The sequence below is a fragment of the Morone saxatilis genome, unplaced genomic scaffold (assembly GCF_004916995.1).
Source record: "Morone saxatilis isolate NCDOM2014 unplaced genomic scaffold, NCSU_SB_2.0 Contig23, whole genome shotgun sequence".
Classification (NCBI taxonomy): domain Eukaryota; kingdom Metazoa; phylum Chordata; class Actinopteri; family Moronidae; genus Morone; species Morone saxatilis.
In genome coordinates this window covers 5,953,853-5,972,823 of record NW_023339796.1, presented here as the reverse complement: position 1 = coordinate 5,972,823, position 18,971 = coordinate 5,953,853, and the positions used below count along the sequence as shown (strand labels likewise).

At 39.3% G+C, this 18,971-nt stretch overlaps 1 protein-coding gene across 1 annotated transcript in view; it reads left to right on the top strand.

Moving 5' to 3' along the window:
- The first annotated feature begins 55 nt into the window (after positions 1–55).
- The window catches only part of epb41l3b (erythrocyte membrane protein band 4.1-like 3b), a 43,720-nt gene continuing 24,804 nt past the window's right edge, over positions 56–18,971 (top strand). Inside the window, exons 1-3 of the mRNA XM_035670144.1 lie at positions 56–205; positions 9,120–9,292; positions 13,200–13,343. Coding sequence (XP_035526037.1) covers positions 9,131–9,292; positions 13,200–13,343 — 306 coding nt within the window. The 5' untranslated portion in view covers positions 56–205; positions 9,120–9,130. The remainder of the gene's footprint in view (positions 206–9,119; positions 9,293–13,199; positions 13,344–18,971) is intronic.

Here is an 18,971-nt window from a genome sequence, read left to right as displayed (position 1 = left end):
TGTGTGTGTGTGTGTTCGGGAGGGTGTGCTGCTAAAATAATGCCCCGGCTGTCCTCATATCCCACAATTCTACTCTCAGCTGCATAGTGGAGTTTGATAGGCTGGTGGAGAGGGGGAACTGCAGCAGAGTAGCACCGCTGTCAGGAAACAGAAGCCCACTACGAATGCAACTCGTATAACCAGCTGAACGAGGACGGCTTACCTGGTAATAAACCTTTTTCTTTTGCTGCTTTTTCTCCTTTAATATCACACTCTTACAAGAGACGCTCGCTTCCCGGGTTGTACAATTCTTTGAATTATCTCCTCTCTTGCCAGTATTCTGGGGTCGTCTGACCACAACACCCCCGGCCGATGACAGACAATTAACATTAAAGAAAATATACTCCTACTGTATTCACTCAGGCGGAAAAGTCGAGTGGACGTGGCTAAAAACATTGGTCATAACCTTCTTTTTTTATTCCGCTTTTTTGCTTTAAACCCCTCGGTGCGTAACATTGTAGCGATATGTTGTGTTTTAGCTGAATGGGCTGCCTGCGGCGGCCGTTATTTTGTAGCTAAAAGTCCAGGTTTGGGCGGATATTTCAAAGAAACAAAACCGCTTAAGGTACAGTCGGCTAACGTGCTCCAGTTTCGAGGCAGAAAAGTGGAGGAAAAAAAATGGGGTGAAAGCAAGACGATACAGATGCTTTTTCCAACCTTTTTAACCCACCGCATTTTATCAGTGAAGGGCAGCGCTGAGTCACTGGCACACACGGTAACATTTGAAGACAGTTCGTGGATTCAAATTGTTATATTGTCCGAGGTTAAGACGACATACTTGGGTGTTTTTTTTTTTTTTTTTGATCTGCAGTGCGGTAGGCGTGGTTAGGGGCAGGATGACACGGTCTGGATCCTCTTTTAGCATCCTCCACATCCTTGAAGGCACGGCATGCTATGGCCGGAGTCTGACTTGACAATTTAATTAAGATGCACAGTAAGCTGTTGTTGCAGTAGCATTGAAAGGCAGCAACATTATGGGCCTTGTTTTCAGGCTTTTTAGGTTCATTCATTGAGAGAGCGCATTGTGATCCCAGCCTGTTTACTTTTACCTGTTAACTGGGATATTGAGGTATTTCTGTCCCATATTTGCTTAAAAAAGCACAAACATCTGCTAACATTGTGTAATATAAAGGGTGGAAATCAAGCTTTATATGCAAAGTCCACATTCTGTAGGGATAGTGTAGCTTTACAAGGCTAAAACCACCCAGTCAGTTCAAATCAACCTTATTTTTCTACCCCAGAACCACACATTTGTCTCAGAAGGCCTCGAGATTTCTACAATATATGGCACCCTCTATTCTCAGACTGGTTGTTAAAGGAAAACTACCAATAACAAGGTTAGGTCTTTTGCTCTCAGAGACACAATGGGGTCATGCAAAGGTAAACAGCAACAGTCTCTTATCATTGTTTTTGTCTGTAAAAGGTCAACAAGGGTGATTAGATTTTATACTATTTTCAGTGGTTAAGAATCATTGACTTGAACAGCAACTGCTCTTTCAAAGGTGAAATAGGCCCCTACAGAATGCAATAGTAGATGTATATGTTTTTAAAAAATGCAACAATTTATCAAGTAACAGAGTCAGACTATTCTGATAATCAATTCATCCTTTTCTAAGCATAAACCAAAAACGTTCTGTCTTTTATATGATTGTAAACTGAATATTTTTTGCGTTTTGGAAATCTTCTCTGACTAAATGAGCAACTTATTGATCACAACCCCTCAACATATCTATCTATTGTCTGACATATTAAAGACCAAATGGTGAATTGAGGTAATGAATGAGCACTGAGCTCATATAAAGGCAAAGAGCAACAGCCTCTTTTTTATTAGTTTTGTCTGTAAAAGGTCAACAAGGGTGATTCGATTTTATAAGAAGAATTTGTCTCTAAATTGTGTCATTTTAGAATCCACTTAAGCTGTGACTGCTTTTTGTGTTGCAGAATACAGCCTGGTTGTGCAACAATAAGTCAATGAATCTAGTAATTGATCGACAAAACAAATTAGTACTACTTATCATTAGTTAATCGTTTAAGTCAGGGGGGTTAAGCAAAGATTTTAGTTTTCTTTGTCTTCTGTAATTTTAAACTAAATATATTTGTATTTTGGACTGTTGGTTGGACAAAACAAGCAATTTAAGTCGACTTGGCTTTTGGGATCTGTGATAGTAATTAGTTGCAGCCCTCTTTCAGTATACATTATATTCATCTGGTGAGGCTGGAGTATTTCCCAATGAGCATACACTGTCTAATTATAAAAGAGGAGTTCAGTGTTGATGTCAACAACCCCGAGGCTCCATTGCGACATAATGCACTCACGCAGACATTATTGGTAATCAAGTCATAGCTGATTTACTGATTACCTATAGCTAATCTCATAAAATGCTTAATCCCTATTGGCCCGTCTCAGCCACTGTATAAGAAGTTATTAGCTCCTGATAAAGCCACCAAGGTTTAGTTCTAATCTATTACATTAACAGGGCCTTTTTACTTTTGTCTAATGGAGCTGTACAGCGGGGCCGAGAGACTCCAGCATACGTGTACTTCAGGAATTGTTTCCCTGTCAGAGACATTGGTGATGTTTGTGCCAGGTTTTCAAGGAAACCAAGCCCTGGCTTCAAGCGACTGCACGCCAACAAAGACACACTGATGGTGTCTCATAATGTGCGAGCGTACAGTCAAGTTGCGGTAACAGTTAAGTTAGTTGGTCCGTCTGTTGTGTCCCTGAATGTCTTGCTGTTAGAGATAGTAATGCCAAGAATGTAAACGCCGCAAGCTGACAAGATTTATGGCGTCCTCAGCAAAAATGCTCTAAGCTTGGAGTCACCTTCATGTGACCAGTCCGCCTTCCCCAAATGCTGCTGTTGCTGCTATAAGTGGTGTTTGACACTTAAAACAGAAACAGTTCACATATTTTTAAAAACTCATCACATTTTCATCAGTCCCAGAAAATAACTTCAACTTTTTCTACCAATTTATTAGGTACACCTAGCTAAAATGGGTTGTTTTAGAAAGGTGCAGCTTTCTGATCACGAAGGTTTAGCACCACAAACAGCACTCTCCAGAACCAAGTCAACATTTATTGCAGAACTGCTGCATCAGACTGCGATATTTTTAGCTAGGTGTAACTTATAAACAGGAACAAAGTGTGAATGCAAAATGTTTTTAACCCAACTACAATAATAAGATAAAAACCAAAAAGCACTGTCACAAAGCGTCGGTTTTTAGATGTTTTGCTGTGTCACTGATGTTTTGATTTTGGACATTTTATAGCTGGGTAGGAACTTCTGTAGAAGGCTTGTTTTATTGATTGGTTGATCGTCTTTGTTGGCTCTCTAAATGAAATAGTAGTTCCCAGAACTCTTTGTGAACACTTTGTGTTTGTGCTGCACCAGAGCTGGAGAATGTTCTGGCCGGACCCACTGAGGTAGAAAACAGATCTGTGTTGTTTAAATGTCTTGAATTGTTGAGGGCAGAGCTGAACTGTGCTCAGCTGTAAAATGTTGTTGAGACATTTTGTACCTGTCTTTTGCCCAATTCAGCTTCTCTGTAAACATGTCTATCACTATCTTGTAGCTTTGTTTGTGAGGTCAGCTACTTCTTGTTGTTGTTTGTCACTGAAATACAGGAAGAGTCTCACTGGAGGTGTCAGACTAACAATTCGATTCTCACGTTGCTTGTTACACCAGTTTACGCGGACTGGCGATCAGGTAAAGGCAGGGTGTCCGGTGTCATACTTTTGCCGCCTCTTCTGCTGTTAAACCCGGTTAAATTAAAGCTCTGTCCATTCCAGTCTGTCTTGTTTTTACTCGTAGCTTTTTGGGGAGATGGGTGTTTGGCTTTAAGTCTTAAAGGTTTCCAAAATTCTAGGGCTGCAATTAACGATTATTTTCTTTCATACATCCTATAAATGTTATAAAACAGAGAAAAATGTCCATCACACTTTGCTAAAGTCAGAGCTCACTGTGGAGAAGCTGTTGCTGATGAAGTGAGCTTAGGACTGAGCGTTTTCTTCAGACAGCCGTACTGTTTTTGTGCCAGTACAAACTCTCACCAGCGGTTGCCATTACTGGTGGCACTCTATGCATGTGGAGCCTAATCTAATGTTTCATCTATTATAAGTCACTGTCGTTTAGATTTCAGGCATTGAGTGAATCCCTTAACAGCAGTGAACATTGGAGATGGACATGGTTTGCCTACAATAGAACATCACGTTTATGACTAAACAGATCAGTCATTTTGTTTGTTTTTCGGACGTCAGGACAGTCGAAAGCTCTTCGGTGATCTGTAACCCCTCAGCAAAGGTGTCTCATTTAAGTAGCCAGACCAGCTACATGGTATCCTATTACAGGAGCTGGGTTTGTGTGTGTGACAGCTGTCAGCCCTGTAGCCATGTAGAGGGGTCGCATCATATACAGCAGGCCTGCTCGGGATGGGCCTCGACGTGTCAAAAAAAGCCAACCATTCCCCTCCGTGTAACCTCCATAAGCCCCCGGGGGGGGTAATGTGTGTGGGGGCAGGGGTCGAAGGGATGGGCCCAGCTGTGGTGTACTCCGGCTAATGGCACTCAGCACAGATGGCGGTCTCTCATCCTCCCGCGAGCGTGTTTGTGTGACTCCATGTGCACAGGCCACTTTTCAACACTGCATGACAATCACAAATGGACCTTAAAATGGGGGTTTGCATGCACCGCGGCATTTAGTGTCAGTGATCAATTATGTAATGTAGATGATTACTGATAAACCTCTGCCGAGCTTTTAGCATGGACATGAATGTCCACTGCAGTCGGTGGTCTCAGTCAGTCTGAATGTGATTTGATTTCTGATTGAATTGGTTTGTTTAGTGGCAGACTGTGAGTTTGATTAACTGTGGGTCAGTTTGATTTATATAGGAAAGAGGAAATGGGTGTGTATAGTATTAACCATCTAATTGTTTTTCTGTGGAAGATTTGAGGAAGTAATAGATGGTTTCTGTTTGTCCCTCTTTGGAAGTCACATCACTGAGTTTTTCTCTGTAAGCACAACTGAGAAAAAACATGTGCTTCCCATCAGGTGGCGGCTGAGTGAAAAGCTGTTTTTAACGTGGTAGTCTGGGAGAGAAATTTGATGACATCTTTGACACCAGAGGCTCGTGGTTGTAGTGTTTCGCATTATCCGTAGACGAGGTTTGAGTTTCTTCTCTCCGCATTCTTTTCTTTTCAGCCACGGTTACTGTCGCTGTTCAAACTGATTCCGTTTTATTTGTATAGCGCCAAATAACAGCAGTTATCTCAGGACACTTTTCTCATGGATCAGGTCTAGACAATACTCCATGAAAATTAGTCAGAGACTGAACAATTCCCACCATGAGGAAGCACTTGGTGACCGTGGCAAGAAATCTCAAGCAGGCCCTGGATCTAGGTGGGCGGCCGACTGCCTCCACCGGTTGTGTTCAGAGAGAGGGGGGTAGAGGTATAGCTGGGTACTTAGTGATGAGCTCTTCTCTTTTTTTGAATTCCTCAGTTTTACTGATAAAAGAAAGAAATGCATTACTTCCTGTTAGCCATCCATTTTGGACTTGGGTCCCAGTTGGCAGAATAGCCTGGATTGGTTAAGCTCCGCAGCTCATTAATCTCTTATCAAACAGCTGATCTACTCATTGCCACAGAGCAGTGGGAAACATATAGACTGTAGCAGCTGTAGTTACAGGTTGTGAACATTAATTAGGCCGGCACTAGAAACTGTAGGGTTTCTGCCTTATCAGCCAACAAAAGGTGATTAGACATCTTTGAGTTGTGCTTATTTTAGCCTTTAGCTACTTGCGAATGTTGAAAGGCAAACTGCATCAACTTTGAATCCTTTTAAATCCCCTGTAAGTGGATTTGAACGCTATCAAACTCCATCCCTACTTCCTGTGTGCCGGAGGATTCTCGTGGTTAAAAACTAGCCAAACACCAGCTGTTTCTGACAGCAAACGTAAAAGCTTGCATGACCTGAGAGGTTGAGTCTTTGTTACGCAAGATTAATCAACAATACAGCAGCAAAGCACACATTTATTTAAGTAAAAGACACACAGAAAAGTCTTCGCCTTTAGCTGAATCCTAAACTCAATATGATTAGGCTTATGTCGGAGCAATCATCAGTCAGTCCTGTATACTAGCAGTAGTCCAGGGCACTCAATGAGTTGTGAATACAGCGTTCTGAATGCATAATGTATGTGCCAGTCCATGGTGAGGGCCACACACAAGGCTACTGTGTAGGCTGTTGTGTGGCCCCGTGAAGAGTGCCTGTCACCAGTGACTGAACGTATTCTTCTTCCATTTCTATGGTGCTAAGATGTTCCTTTCCTCCCCTCCTACCATAGTTCCTGTTTCATAGCAGCGTTAAGAGAAGCAAAGGTTAGCTGTGCAGCCATCATCTGTCAGCTGATCACTGAGCCGCTCCTCAACACATGACATACATGATAGAACAGAGCAGCAGAGATGTTTTGACAGGAATGGGTTGAATCTGGCTCAGTGGTCTTTTTAGAATCAGTTCTCCTCACTTGGAGAACAACCTCTTTTCAAAGCCAGGGCTGGACTTTGGATCTTGTGACTTTATCACTTAATTCATATTGCTGCTGCTCGAGCCGGTGATCTAGATTTGTTGATCTTTATGGCTAGCACCTGAAGGTATTGAAGTGGAACATTAGAAAGAGTTTAATCAGCATGCTGCGTTCAGTGACCCTTGCTGCTCGTTCTACTTCTTTGAAAGTAAATGCAGAAATGACATAAAACTCCCAAGTGTTTAGACTCTTTTCCAAGTCTTATTTACTGCTGTTTTGAGTCCGCATCAGTCTAATCAACTTAAACACTAACAACTCTGCTCTGAAGTGTCCTTTGTTATTTGGCTTTACATTGTAATCTTATTTTTAAAACCAAACCCACACCTTATTAGCCAAGATGAGTTACCCTTTGGAGTTACTTAAGACCTGTATCATTCTGCACTATAATAAGTGGTAATAACCAAATGATCTTGAATCAAGAGCTTTTGTCCTCGTCTACATGCTAATAATCACACCTATTGGGCTTTATCTCCACATAAAACACTCATTTTAGTTCAGCAGTTCTGAAATAAGGCATCTGTTACAGAGTGTAAGCTGAACAAAACAACATGGAGGCATGATGAGGGCATGGACTCCAGCTGTTAATAATCCAGCTATGTGCTGGTCACAGCAGGACACGTGGAGTTGGCCATGTGGGCCAAATTTAGTCTGCAAAAAAGCCTTCATAATGTTTTCTGACAGACTGGTTTCTTATTACAAACTATTAAATATCTTGACCCACAAAAAGCAAATTCTTGCTTGTGGATTTTCAATACCTAGTGGTGGTTTTGTATTGAGCCATAGTTCTCCATTGTAGTTTTATTGCAGCAGTTTTTCTTTCAGCATGTGTTAAAAGTTTCGGGGATCACCTCAGCCCAGAGTGTGTGTGATCCTGAGGCTGCTGTCCCCGACCGCGGCTGGAAGTCAGAGATCCTCCCACCTCGGAGTAAACACGGCCCTATAAATAGAGCTCAGGGAGAAGCAGGCCAACAGGAGAATGACAGGCATCCATACTACAAACCCCAGACTCCCTGCAGCAGAGGCCCAGTGTTGCTGTCCCGCACACACGCCCTCCAAACCCCACATCCCAATGTCAAAGCCTGTGGGTACGGTTAGTGCAGGGGCCCCCAGTGCCATCCATCCTATCTGTCATCTTTGTTTTGCAAAACTGGTCGTTAGATGTTTCCGCTCATTACAAAGTTTTAGGCCCTTGGGACCCCATCTGTCGCTGGTATGCTGCTATTCACCAAGGGAGAAGGTCATGCTATAAAAGATGTGCACTGGTACACTTCAGATACTTTGAATGCTTGTGTGTAAATACTCTGCAGAGAATCTGGGTGGGCATGAAAGACATTGTTCAGCATTGAGGAAAATGCTATTATCATTTGCATTACTGATTATCCTTTTTTCTGCTTAATTGATTGTTTTAGTGCTGAGACAATTAGTTAAATAATCTATTGGTCCATCACTACATACATAATCTGCAACTATTTAGATCATTGTTTATATGTAATATATTTGGATTTTGGACTGTCTGACATTTGAAGACGTCATCTTGGGTTTTAGTTAACTGTGATAGACAGTTTTCAATATTTTATAGCATTTTATTGAATAAATGATTTAATACATTAAAATGAATCACACAAATGACCGCCAGATTAATCTATAATGAAAATAATCATTAGTTGCGGCCCAAAATTGATTTAAACAAATACCCATAGCAAGTTGTTTACCAGTTGCTTATTTTGTCTGAACAACTAGTGGAAAACACAAAAGGAAAATGTACAAGAAGCTGCAATGTTGATTTGATAAATTACTCTAAATGAATTATTACATTTTGTCACTTGTTTCAGCACTATTTTTTGATAAGTGATTGAATTTGGTCCGATATGTAGATACTTTTAGCAGAGGGCGAGGCTAGAGCTGTAACATTTAGTTTATTTGAACAGTCAAGCAACAGAAAACTGCCAAACATTTGTTGATTCCAGCTCCTCCAGTGTGAGGATTTGCTGCTTTATACCACTGTAAACTGAATGTCTCTGTGTTTTGGACAAAACAGGACCTCAGTTGCATTGGGGGAAATTGTGGCATACATTTTCTGACAGTTGACAGACCAAATGATGAATAGAGAAAATAACTGTCAGATAATGACAATAATTCTCAGTTGCAGCCCTAGGTGAGAGTGTTTGGAACCAGTTTATGTGAAAAGATGCAGTATATTGTGTATAATATATTGTGGTTGTCAGGGCACCAGCAGTCTAAGCACTTTCCATTATCAGCTACTGACACTCGTGAGATTATTGAGAACGGGACCCGAATGCACCTAAGCCACTTACATTAATTTCACTTTTTATTCTGCTGTCAAACAATATCCACATCTCTGCATTTGCATCCGAGCATGAGCTTATCATTGCACAGGGCTGAAAAGCGACGGTATATCAATTCATAACATCTCAGCTGACTCATCTAGTTTTCCCCTTTTCCCCTCCTCTTTTCTCCTTTTCTCCTTTTCTCCACTGCAGCGTGATTTACCATGACAACCGAATCAGGCGCAGACTCCGAGGCCAAGCAGCCGCAGGAGAACAAGGAGACGGAGAAGGGGAAAGCGAAAGCAGCCGAACCCACCTCGCCACAGAACCAACCGGAGCAGCTTCCCGCCGCCGCCGGACACAGCACCCCGGCCAGGAAAGAACAGGTCAGCTTCTTCAGAAACCACAGCCACAACACGAGGATCCAGCCAGTGGCCACTGACAGCTTGAATTCAGTGAAAATCAGTCAGCCTAACATGCTTTCCATGTTTTGCTCATAAAAAACACTCAGTAATTCAATTGAGAGTGGTTTTATGGTGTAAACACTGTACATATCCCTGTAGATTGGGCTTGGATTTGAGAACACACTACACACCATTCATCCCACTCCTGAATGAATTGTGTCTTTGTGTGAAAAATGGAAATGAACAAAAGAAAACATACTGACGATGTGGCCTCAGTGTTCTCAGTAGCGGTTATGGCTGCACAACAAATGCATCTGTTGACAAGTAAACATGTGTTTCAGGCAGTGCTCCGTGCTTTTATTTTGGGAATGGATGAAACACAGATTGAAAAAAAATACCCAGACAAAGTGTGGATGTTTTCATTCCCAGAGTTATGTCAGCTGATTGTACTAATTAACATAACTTCACGCAGCTGTGGGAAGAATGAGTAAACCGAGCTACTGAAGTATAACCTCACAGCTTTTAGCATTTCATGGTTTGAGATGTCTGGTTTAGGGAAATGAAATGAACACAAATAAGTACTGCAGCCACATTGCAAACAGAAAATGTCTTAAAGGTTAAAGTAATTAATCTTGAATAAAGCAGGCTTCTCAAAATATGAAGATTTGCTGCTTTTCTTTGTTTTATAACTATAAACTGAACATATTTGGGTTTCTGACTGTTAGTTGGTCCTATCAAAGACTTTCTTTTAAAACACAATGCGAGTAAAGTTCAAACAACCAGTCATTTCCAAATTTCCAAATGTATCTAGTCGACTCATTTTGTTTGTAAAGCAATGTAGTAAATGTCTTGTTTTTCTTGTAGGACAGTTAATCTTACATCTGATCCCCACAGGTCCTTGAAAGTTTGTGAATTTGAGGGAAAAAACCAAGGCCTTGAAAGTTTTTCAAAATGTACATAAATGTTCAAGATGGTGTGGGACCCTTGACCTTAAACTTCACACCACTCTGGCACATAAACAACCAGGATTTTATTATGATTTAAACTGATCAATACAAAAATAATAGTTCATCTACAATTGAAGATGAATTATCTTCAATTGTAGATGAATTATTCATCTTGTGGATGAAATCGATCTTTCAGTATACTTGTTTATAAGAGTAAAAAACCTCTAGTTCAGTGTCTTTTAAAACCAGTGATCTCTGCTAAGAAGAGTGTAGCCTGCAGCCTGTCCATTTTATGTCTGAGCCAGCCCAAGTAGCTACTAATGTTATCTGAACACTGAGTGCTTGTCTGCAGATTTTGGGCCAAGCAACCTTCTGGGTTTACTATCTAATCGATCTACAGATTGAATTTCTACTTCTTCCAAACTGCAGGGGCACTGTCTCAGACTCAAAGCAGATTCCTGCTTATTTCCTAATTTACTGGTTGAAAGTGAAACAGTGTCCCTAGCTGTACATGCAAACAGATTCGGTCACCCCAATTGTGGTGAAATATAGTTCAAGGCAAACAAATCCCTTACATTTGAAAATTTGAATTACCTGCACTAGTTCGAAGCCACATCACCATTAGTCTGTCTGGCTGTAACCTGAAGAGCAGAAAAATGATTTCAAGATCCACACGAAAAAGAGGTTTGACTGATGTTCATTACATTGTGGGGATTAGCTCTGAGCCGTTCTGTCTTATCATTTTTACATTTACGTGACATTTTAGGCACGTAACTGATGGTCTTATCTGAGCATTCAGAAAAAGACTGGCACTGAATTAAGTTTAAACTTGTAGATTTCTGTCAGGTACAAGCAGCCACCATTCAGGTCAAAAGGCCAAAGTCCCCACAGCCAGATGTGGACACCCAGAAAAAAAAAACCAGAGGTGGTTTTGAGATGTTTTTCCTTCGTATGATCTGTCACGTGTTAGAGCATGTAATTGCAATTTGAGCATGCTGAGACTCGCACCCCCACTGACCTAACTTGTGGCTTTTTACCATGATGTGGAAAAGTGTAAGTGTGGGAATGTGTTTGATGAGGAGAAGAAATAGAGCATTGAGTTTACACATGAATCATAATGGGCCGTAATGAGAGAGCAGCAGAAGCAGGGCGAGGTGATGGATAGATTCATTATGTCCTGGGCTGTGTAATGTAGCAACAAATCATAATAAGATGTAATATTTTTAATGTTAGTTAACAAATGATGATGCATACCCTGGATTTATGAACATCTGAGATTTTGCCATATTATGTTTACTGTGCTAACTATCCAATTAATGGCTCTAGTTGGTCACACCACTGCCTTTGGATAAAATTGCATTTTTTTTTTTTTTGGCATGAATGTGAATTGCCTTGATTGTTTTTGTTGCATTTTAGTCACTGGATTTTTTGCAAACCTCATTTTTTGATTGAATTTCTAGAATATGTACAAGATCAGGATACATGTTGACGTTGAACATGAAATTATTCACATAATTTATCTATATTGCCCACTCTTTTGCATAACTACACAACAGTAACCAAATAGTTCACATTTGTCCTGGATTCACATTTGTTATGTAGAGCGAAGCTGTACCAAATGCTGAAACCCTGATGCTAACATGTTTAAGAGGTATAATGTTTACTATCTTAACCATCTTAGTGTAACATGTTAGCATGCTAACATTTGCTAATTAACATCAAACACGAAGTGCAGCTAAGGCTGACGGGCATTCCAGTAGTTTTGCATGTATTTGATCACAAAGACAAAGAGACATTTTAACCTGATGGTGGCCTAGATGAAAAGTCAGGTGATCAAATTTATTCCACATTTTTAAGAATTTAAACATGAATGTGTAACTCCTATTAAGCGCAGCCATTCCAGTATCCCTTAAACTTAACGTGAACATTAAACATCCCTCCTCGTGTGACACTGAGGATGATGGATGATGCGCTGCCATTGTCGAAGTTGTATGAATTGGCAGGAACAGGCTGAGAGAAATCACAGCACTCTGACACAGCGCCATCGGTCCTTCCTGTGAAACAGATGCTCGGGCTGAGATATTTCTCTGGTCCAGCAGGGTGCACATATGAATGAAGTGGATTCAGTTTACAGTTTTGATGATTTTATGCATCTGTGGTGTTTATGTCGGTCACATGTTATTTGTAAAATGTTTTAAATACATCCTTAAGTATTTCTTAAAGCTAAACTAAATCAAATCTAAATTTGACTATTGCTTTAATTTTCATGCACCTTTTTCTTTCTTTTTTTTTTTTTAAAGGTAAATGTAATTTTCTCGTAAGGTTAATCATCTCTGTGGTTCCACAGGGAGAACTGGTCTGCATGCGCTACATTAGATACGCACAATGTGATGGATATAGCCTGAGGAACAAGATAAGACATTTTTAATATATAAATAAAAAGGGGCATTAAATCCACTTTGTGTGTGAGTAAGAAGGAAAAATGTCTGGAAGCCAAAGGCCGCTTTTTCAGCATGAAGTCAGTCAGGAAGGGCTTTGTTTTCAGCGGAGTGGAAAATTGGATTTTCTCAGTTTAAGACAAAATGGCAGTACACCTCTAGCTCTTCTCAGTGGGACCTGATTACATTCACTCAGGGTCTCTATTTTTAGGTTTTAGACATGTGACGGAACGGGCGGTTTTGTCAAAGACATCTACATTAAGAAACTGACATTTAGGGAGAAAGTTAGGTGAGCAGAACATATTTTTAAATTTCTGGTCTGTGAACTCTTTCATCCTAAAAAGCTTTGCATCTTCAATCAGTGGAGAGACGCCTCACTGCTTTATCCCGTTTAACAAAGAAAGCAGATGTCCAATCCAGTGCAGTACATATCACAAACAATTATACATATAAATTGAATTATTCGACTCATTACTGTGAAGTGACACCTGTTTCCTTCCTCAGGAGCAGCAGGAGGAGGACCAGGTATCCCACAGGTCTTCCACCAGTCGTCTGTCCCGGTCTCCTTTGAGAGGAGTGAAGAAGGTGAAGATGATGCAGTGTAAAGTCACCCTGCTAGACGGCTCCGACTACACAATCAATGTGGAGGTGAGAGACTGCAGATTGTGGTCGGGGGGGAGCGGGAGGATCGGGAACTTCGTGCTTCTTTGATAACGCAATTCCTTTTTTTAATATTGTTGTGGCGTCAGGGGTTGTTTATAGAAGATGCTGCATGGGGTATTTTAACATCTGTAACTCGGAACAAAACTAACTTTGAGATGACATAAGCTTCTTCACTACTTGGTCTATTTACTTGTTGTTGGTTGTTTTACAATAATCTGAAGAAGATGTGACCCGTTTGGCTGCAGTTTAGGACTGAAGGCATTTGGAAAAGAAAAGATCAAAGCTTCAAAAAGAGATTTTCACTTTTTAATAAGTGATTTAAAGAGAAAATATTGAATATTGAACTGATATATAAGCACTCTTTACTTTAGATAGTTTGAAATTAAACTGTGGCTGCTGTATCTGTTAGCCTTTTGAATTGCCTTGCAGCAATGCAGCAGCACTAATGACATTTGCGTCAGTCTGTAATGACTATAATTACACCACGACTAAAATGTCTGTGTTTTATAACCATTTTTTTTTTTAGTATTATTCAGTTAATTTACTGAATGAATCATGATAATGGTACAATATTGGAGCTTTTTATTTATATTTATATTGTATTTGTTTATTTATGGGTAACTGGCATTGTTAACATGGGAAGGACGAATGCAACCAGATAGTATATAATGTGTGTGTGTGTGTGTGTATATATCTATAGGTCAAAGAGCTAAAGCAGAATTTACAGCCCATGTTCCTCGTTAGACTTTAAATTTCAGGTTAACAGTTTTTAGGTTTGCAACTTATTTCAGTTTTCAGAGTTTTCTGATTTTCTGTGGCAATTTAGCTTATTTAATCTGACTGAAGACTGAAGGCATATTTGATGCATTTTCATTTTATTGTGCTCTGTGTATCCAAAGTGAAACCATAAGCACTTTGCTTTACAAAAAAGGTTGAACAAGGTTCATGGAAAAGTTAGTTTCAATAAACAAATGATGCAACATGTGGCCCCATTTAAGCCTGGATTCTAAAACATTAAAATGATGGTTGACAGATGACAGGAACTTTGATCACTGCATTGAAATGTAAAAACAAAAGTGTGTCATTGCTGTTAGCCTTCTGTTGGATGGATGGATGGATTTCTGCATGCACGAGTCCTATGATTCTTGGGTTGTTGTATTAAAACAAAAATAAAATGTACTATTTTCACAGCCGTTCTTAGAAGTAGGGATTTCATGGATATCACTGCACATTTACATTTGCATTGTGTCAGACTGCTTTGTGGAATTCATTTTGCCTTCAAAGCTTCTTCATGTTGTGTTGAGAGAGAAAAAATAGTATTCATATAACGGTTCTTAAATGTTCTTACTTCAAAGCTCATCCGCTATCCAGAAATAGACCCTATGAGGAAAGGAGAGCCAACAATCAGCGAAAAACATGTCTTTGTGTTGTAGAAACACAAAGAGACATATGTTTGTGTGTAAATGTGAAGCTCGCAGTACAGCTCCCCAGCAGTGTGGCTTTTATCATAATGTGGAAAAATTAAATATGGAAATGGGGTGTTTTTGTGGAGTGAAGAAGTAGAGCATGAGTTGGTTGTTAATCATAATGAGTTACAATGAGAGAGGAGGTGGGGAAGGTGTTAGATTGATTTATTCATTTCTAGGTTGTACAATATAGCAAAAGAATCATATCAAAAATTAGTTTTACATTAAATTGACCAAGATAAGAGTTGTATAGCCATAGAGTGGCAGCCAGGATCAAGCTGTACTATTTTAGCAATCCATTTCATAAGCCTTGTTAGGTGCACTTCACTGCAGAATTGCTATTCTATTGAGTCAGATTGCTTTGTATGGTTATTTCTTTCCCAAAGCGGCACTATGTAGCCCCAAGTGGAACAATTACTCTGATTATCTATAGTTTTAAGTATCCAGTATTCAGAAATAACCCCAGTCATGCAACCAGATCCTACAATCATTCAAGGAAAATGTGAGTGTCGGGGCTCCACAACACAATAGCTTCTTTCTGCCTTCAACAGTCATTCTTTCTCTTGAAACATTATGAATTCAGGAATAAATCTGAATACTAAATCTGAACTTATTTGACATTTCACTGTTACATATTTCCCTCCTTTTTCACAAAGTTATAAGACTTTCAACTTTGTTCAACCAAAATGTGCAGACAGGATGAAGGCCCTCATCCTCAAAGCTCCTTTGAGCAGATTCCTCCCCACCAGGGGTTTGGATAGAGGGATTAGCTGACTGTTTTGGTGGTGGAGGTGGTGGTGGTGAGGTGAGGGCTTCTGACCGTGAAATGGGAGCATTTGTTGGAGGGAATCAGTGTCATTGACTCTGTGTGTTGGCATGATTACTTGGTGTCCCACTGTGACCAAGGAAGGATTTTTAAGGACAGTGATGTAAAAATGGGGGTTAGTCTGGACTTCTTGCCCTCGAGACGGACGCAGAAAGGGTTTCTGCTGTGCTGTTAAGATGTTAACGTGTGCCCCGGGAGATGCACTCATGCTCTAAAATAAGTGAAACAGCAGCACATGAAATAAACATACAGTGTAATATGCTTAAAGGCATTATCCTTTTATCTGAATATAAAATAAGTCTGCTCCAAAAACACAGAATTTTAGATTTACCCTAATGCAACTCAGTAGCGTCTTTCTTTAAACAGTCCTTGCCTGGAAACGGTAATGTCTTTTTAAATTTTGTGTAGGTGTAATGTAGTCATATGTGTAAAATGTTAAAAATTTTACTATGCAAACTGCAACGTAGTAAAAGCAGAACTTAAAAATAAAAAAAGATATGCCAACAACTTTTGCTTCCTTTTTTTTTTTTAAATATTTTTATTTATATTTTAAAATAGTTGTATTAAAATTATAAACTGACATAAAATACTCAAAGTATTCAAAGAAATATTTCTCAGATGTTCTATAGTAGGAAAGAGAAAAGATTCCTATCATGCAGGAAATTAAAGCCGGTATAGTGAGGTTCAGACTTCACGAAGCTCCTCCAGAGCCACAGACATTATACCCCAATTTCCACAGGCTAAGCAGTAGTCCTTATGATTAAGTCAACTCATTTTGATGTAAAATTGGTGGATTGCCCCAATCAATAATTGGCCTTTTTGGCAACTGTTATTATTTCAGTTTAAAGAATCTCATACTCTTGCTTCCTAATTATTATTTAATCTATTGGAACTAATCTCTGGTAATGTGTACCTCCTTACTAAAACACACTGAAGAAATGTAAACATAGCTGTTTACATTGTGTATTTGTGTCTAAAAACAAGTGCAGAGTATTGAATAAACCATGTCCCATCTGTTTAATAGCCTGTAATCTCCGGCCTGGGTTGAGGGTTCCCTGGAATAAGTAACTAACACCCAATAGATGGGAATACTTAGAGCTGACCTCAGATTAGAGTGCATCAGAGGGGGGATGTGAGCAGGAGGAGCAAGTAGAGAAAGAAAATGCAGATGAACTGGAAAGGTTGAGTTATCTGTCAAGAAAACCTGGGATATTCTAAAGTTTTTCTTTTTGTAAAAACACCTACAGCTGTACATGAAGCTCCCACACACACTTTACATCGTCATCATCTGTCTAATGCAGAACAAACTAATAATCAGGAAATGAATGGACAATAGTCATTTGTTAAATATTTATTAAGCAAAAATGTAAAAACATTTAAATTAACTACTTCCAGCTGCTTCCTTTTCTGTTTATGTCATAATACATTGAATATCTTTTGATTTTGGACAGACAAAACAAGCAATTTGAAGTCATTTTGACTATATTCAGATATTTTATAAATATAATTTTTCAATTAACCATTCAAATTTACAGTTGCCATTCATTTTATTAGCGAAATTTTGACTAACTACAGTTCTTACTCCTCTTTTTATTATAATTTTCTTGATATATCTATATATCTTGACCCAAATGAATGACATTACGATGTCACTGTTCATTTTACTATATATATCCTTAATTTCCTTCCTGTAAGAAGATCTGTAGTTGGTTAAAATGTTGATTTAAAAAAAATAAAAATAAAAAATAAAAGGAGCTGTGATTCCAAAGTGCGGGTACTCAGTACAATAGAGAAATAATTGCAGAAGATGTGAATAAAATCAGGCTTCCCAAAGACACTTGAGCAAGCCTTTGTACTATCCGTTCCATATCACTGGCTGGGTAGTCTCAACAAGCTCATGACAGAATCTGGTACCTTTTTTATAAACAGCAATAGTACAAAATGTGTTAATTGGAGCAGCAGGCGTGAGTCACACCTAGGGAAGGCTGGTATTTAGACAATACTGATAATCACAGTAATGCCTTCATGTGTATATTTTATACAATCGCTCACACCTTGACTGAAGAGGCTTTTTTAACACTCATTACAAAAACAAAAAAAACAAGTACGAGTACAAACAGATGGCTAATTCCTTACTTACCAGAGGAGTTATCAGAGCAACCAGTGAGGCACAATCAGGACCAGTGGGAGTGCCTTCCTGAAAACTTCCACAAATCAACTGTATGAAAGTGTCCCAACAGCTGAGGGTGAAACACAGCAGACATAAGCTACGTCAGATTATACAATTGAGGTCAGAGGATTCTCGGATAATTGCCAGGGAGTCCTCTTCCTCCTCCCAATCCCTTTTGAAACCGATCCAGAATGTCAAGATTTGACATTTTTATCCCCCTGACCTTGTACTTTTTAGCTCAACTCAATTTCCTCCTGTGGGAAAAATGTCTGCGCTAATCGTTTCCAATCATTTCCTTGACACAGAACTGCTGAACCTCCACCACTTCACTTCAGAGGGTGTTATGTCTCAGTGGAAGGGGATAAAAAGTCCCACATCTCACTGTGTTGTTATAAATATTAGGCTTCTTTTTTTTTTTTTTTAAATCCCTTCAGTTTCAATGCACATGTTTGTCCTACCTCTGAAGTATATGACAGTACATGTTAAACGATGTCTTTTAATTATAGTCAGTGAGTCAATAGACAGGAAAATCGATCTGCAACTATTCAGTTAATCGTTATAGTAAGGTCCAGCTTATCTAATGCCAGGATTTGCTCTTTTCTCTGTTTTTATATCATTGTAAACTGAAAAGCTTTGGATTTTTGACTGTTTCCCAGACAAAAATAGAGTCAACAAGGACTTTTCAACAAGCATTTTTCTGTATTTTCTGACATTTTATAGACCAGACAATTGATTGATAAATGGAAAAAATGGTCTGCCTTGATGAATAATGAAAATAATTGTTAGTTGCAGCCTTACTTGTACTTACTGGCTTGGTGATGCAAGTTCTAGTTTCTTCATATAATCATTGAGAATCTCCAAACTCACTCCAGCTTCTGCTGCTGTTTTCTCTCTAAATTAGAAAGATAATATCTTTAAATTGATCAAGATTGATGTTTGTTTCCTAATTTGAGATCAATTTTCCTTCCAATTTCCTTCTGTTATTCTCCTAACCAACCCCAGGGAAGACAGGATGCAAGCCAGATCTGTCAGCTGCCTCTGCTGCACTCCTAACATATTTTCTGTTTGCCGTAGCCAGTCTGTTAGACAACTATGTGTCTAAAATGTAAACAGAGGTTTGCAGTTCATAGCCGTTTTTGTGTGTGTGTGTG